Below are 1594 nucleotides of genomic sequence, written 5' to 3' on the forward strand. Positions count from 1 at the left end.
TCATGCATTTAAAATTTCAACTAAAATTCTAGCACATATTGTTGCAGTGTTATAAATACATAACAGGATTAAACAAAAGGACATAAAGTTTAGCTTCTACTCCTTCTGTTGCTTCAAGTGGAGAGGAGGGGAGCAAGGTTCATGTTTTTGTTGCAACCATTTCTAATAACAATCCTGTCTTTTCAGTTGAGCAGAAAAATTAAAAATAACTGTTACTTTGTTGTTGTTCTTTTTGTGTTATTACTATTATTATTATTATGTTTTTTAAAGAAATTTATCAATACCATCATTATAATTTTCATTTGTATCCTTGATAATAATAGCAAAATAATTATAGTTAATCATGGCAGTCTACTGTTCAAAAAAAATATTGAGCTTTTGAATTAAAATGACTTGGAGGAGTCATTTTATTGTGTAAACAAGACTGATGCTAGCACTTTTATTCAGTCTTTCTTTCAAGCATTATGAATACTAAGAAAAAGGCAACTGTTTTGTAATGATTGTAGCAGCTAATTCTAAATTATTAAAAACCAAACAAAAAGTATAAAACTAATTAACTAACTAGTCTCGTCACCCAGCCCCTTCGCTTTAGGGGCGGGGCATGAGACTACTAACCATAACTATAACTATATACTACTAACTATACACTACTAACTATACACTCATCAAGTTCTAATGAGAAAATCAAAAACAAAAAGTATAAAACTAACTAACACGCATAAAAATTGCACTCATTGTTCATTGTTATTCTTTCTATTCCTTTTGTCTCCTAACAATAACATTTGAAGTAGTACCTTCAATGTCAAGATCCGTCTTTAGTTCATTAGAAGCAGATTCAATATTATCAATATAAACTGAGAACTCAATCAATGGAATTATTCTGGACTGGAGCTTACGAAAATTTTGTTGTAACTCAACAGAATCAATTTCAGCTTTTGTTATCTATAATAATAATAATAATAATAATAATAATAATAATAATAATAATAATAATAATAATAACAATAATAATAATAATAATAATAATAATAATAATAATAATTCGATTTCTTATCATAGCATAAGAGCCCTATTTATTTATACTATAATATTTTATAGTATCATACTATACCTTATCAGGTATGAGAGAGATGGGGGATATCTTCCATCCATCAGTTTCCATTGAATTTCTAAACTTATGAAGTCCCATTGATAACTCTTGGCCATCATTCCATTCTGTAAACAAGAAGGAGTGAGACTCAATGGTGCCAATTGACTCAGATTGTGCATACTATAAATTAAAATAATATCATGTACATGTAAAACAATATGCACCTTCAAATGTGCCTTTAGGTGTTTAGTGAATAGTATACTCATAGTCCAGCAGCTCTTATATTCTTTGACATAAGAACATTGGCCAGCATACTTCACTGATGTATCCCTCCTGGAATGATAATAATAATAATAACAATATAAAATCAATTATAACTAACGTAGATCCTTTGTACAAGACACAAATAAGACAGCTTTTACTGATCTCTAACGAAGCATATGTCTCTCCTATAGGAAAAGTCCCTCCATCAGTGTAATTAAATGCAAAGACTTTCTTCTCTAA

The 1594-nt window shown here is 29.0% G+C and overlaps 1 protein-coding gene across 1 annotated transcript; it reads right to left on the reverse strand.

The window, feature by feature from the left end:
- Positions 1 to 657: 657 nt before the first annotated feature.
- LOC105316122 (uncharacterized) lies at positions 658 to 1588 on the reverse strand. Its single transcript, XM_011410930.2, has 4 exons — positions 1473 to 1588; positions 1315 to 1423; positions 1112 to 1270; positions 658 to 942 (listed from the first exon to the last, which is right to left on the reverse strand). Exons 2-4 carry the CDS (start codon positions 1354 to 1356, stop codon positions 754 to 756), a joined length of 390 nt encoding a protein of 129 aa, XP_011409232.1. The 5' UTR covers positions 1357 to 1423; positions 1473 to 1588; the 3' UTR covers positions 658 to 753.
- Positions 1589 to 1594: the final 6 nt, after the last annotated feature.

Source organism: Amphimedon queenslandica, unplaced genomic scaffold, assembly GCF_000090795.2.
Source record: "Amphimedon queenslandica unplaced genomic scaffold, v1.1 AMPQUscaffold_4894_Cont23130, whole genome shotgun sequence".
Taxonomy (NCBI): domain Eukaryota; kingdom Metazoa; phylum Porifera; class Demospongiae; order Haplosclerida; family Niphatidae; genus Amphimedon; species Amphimedon queenslandica.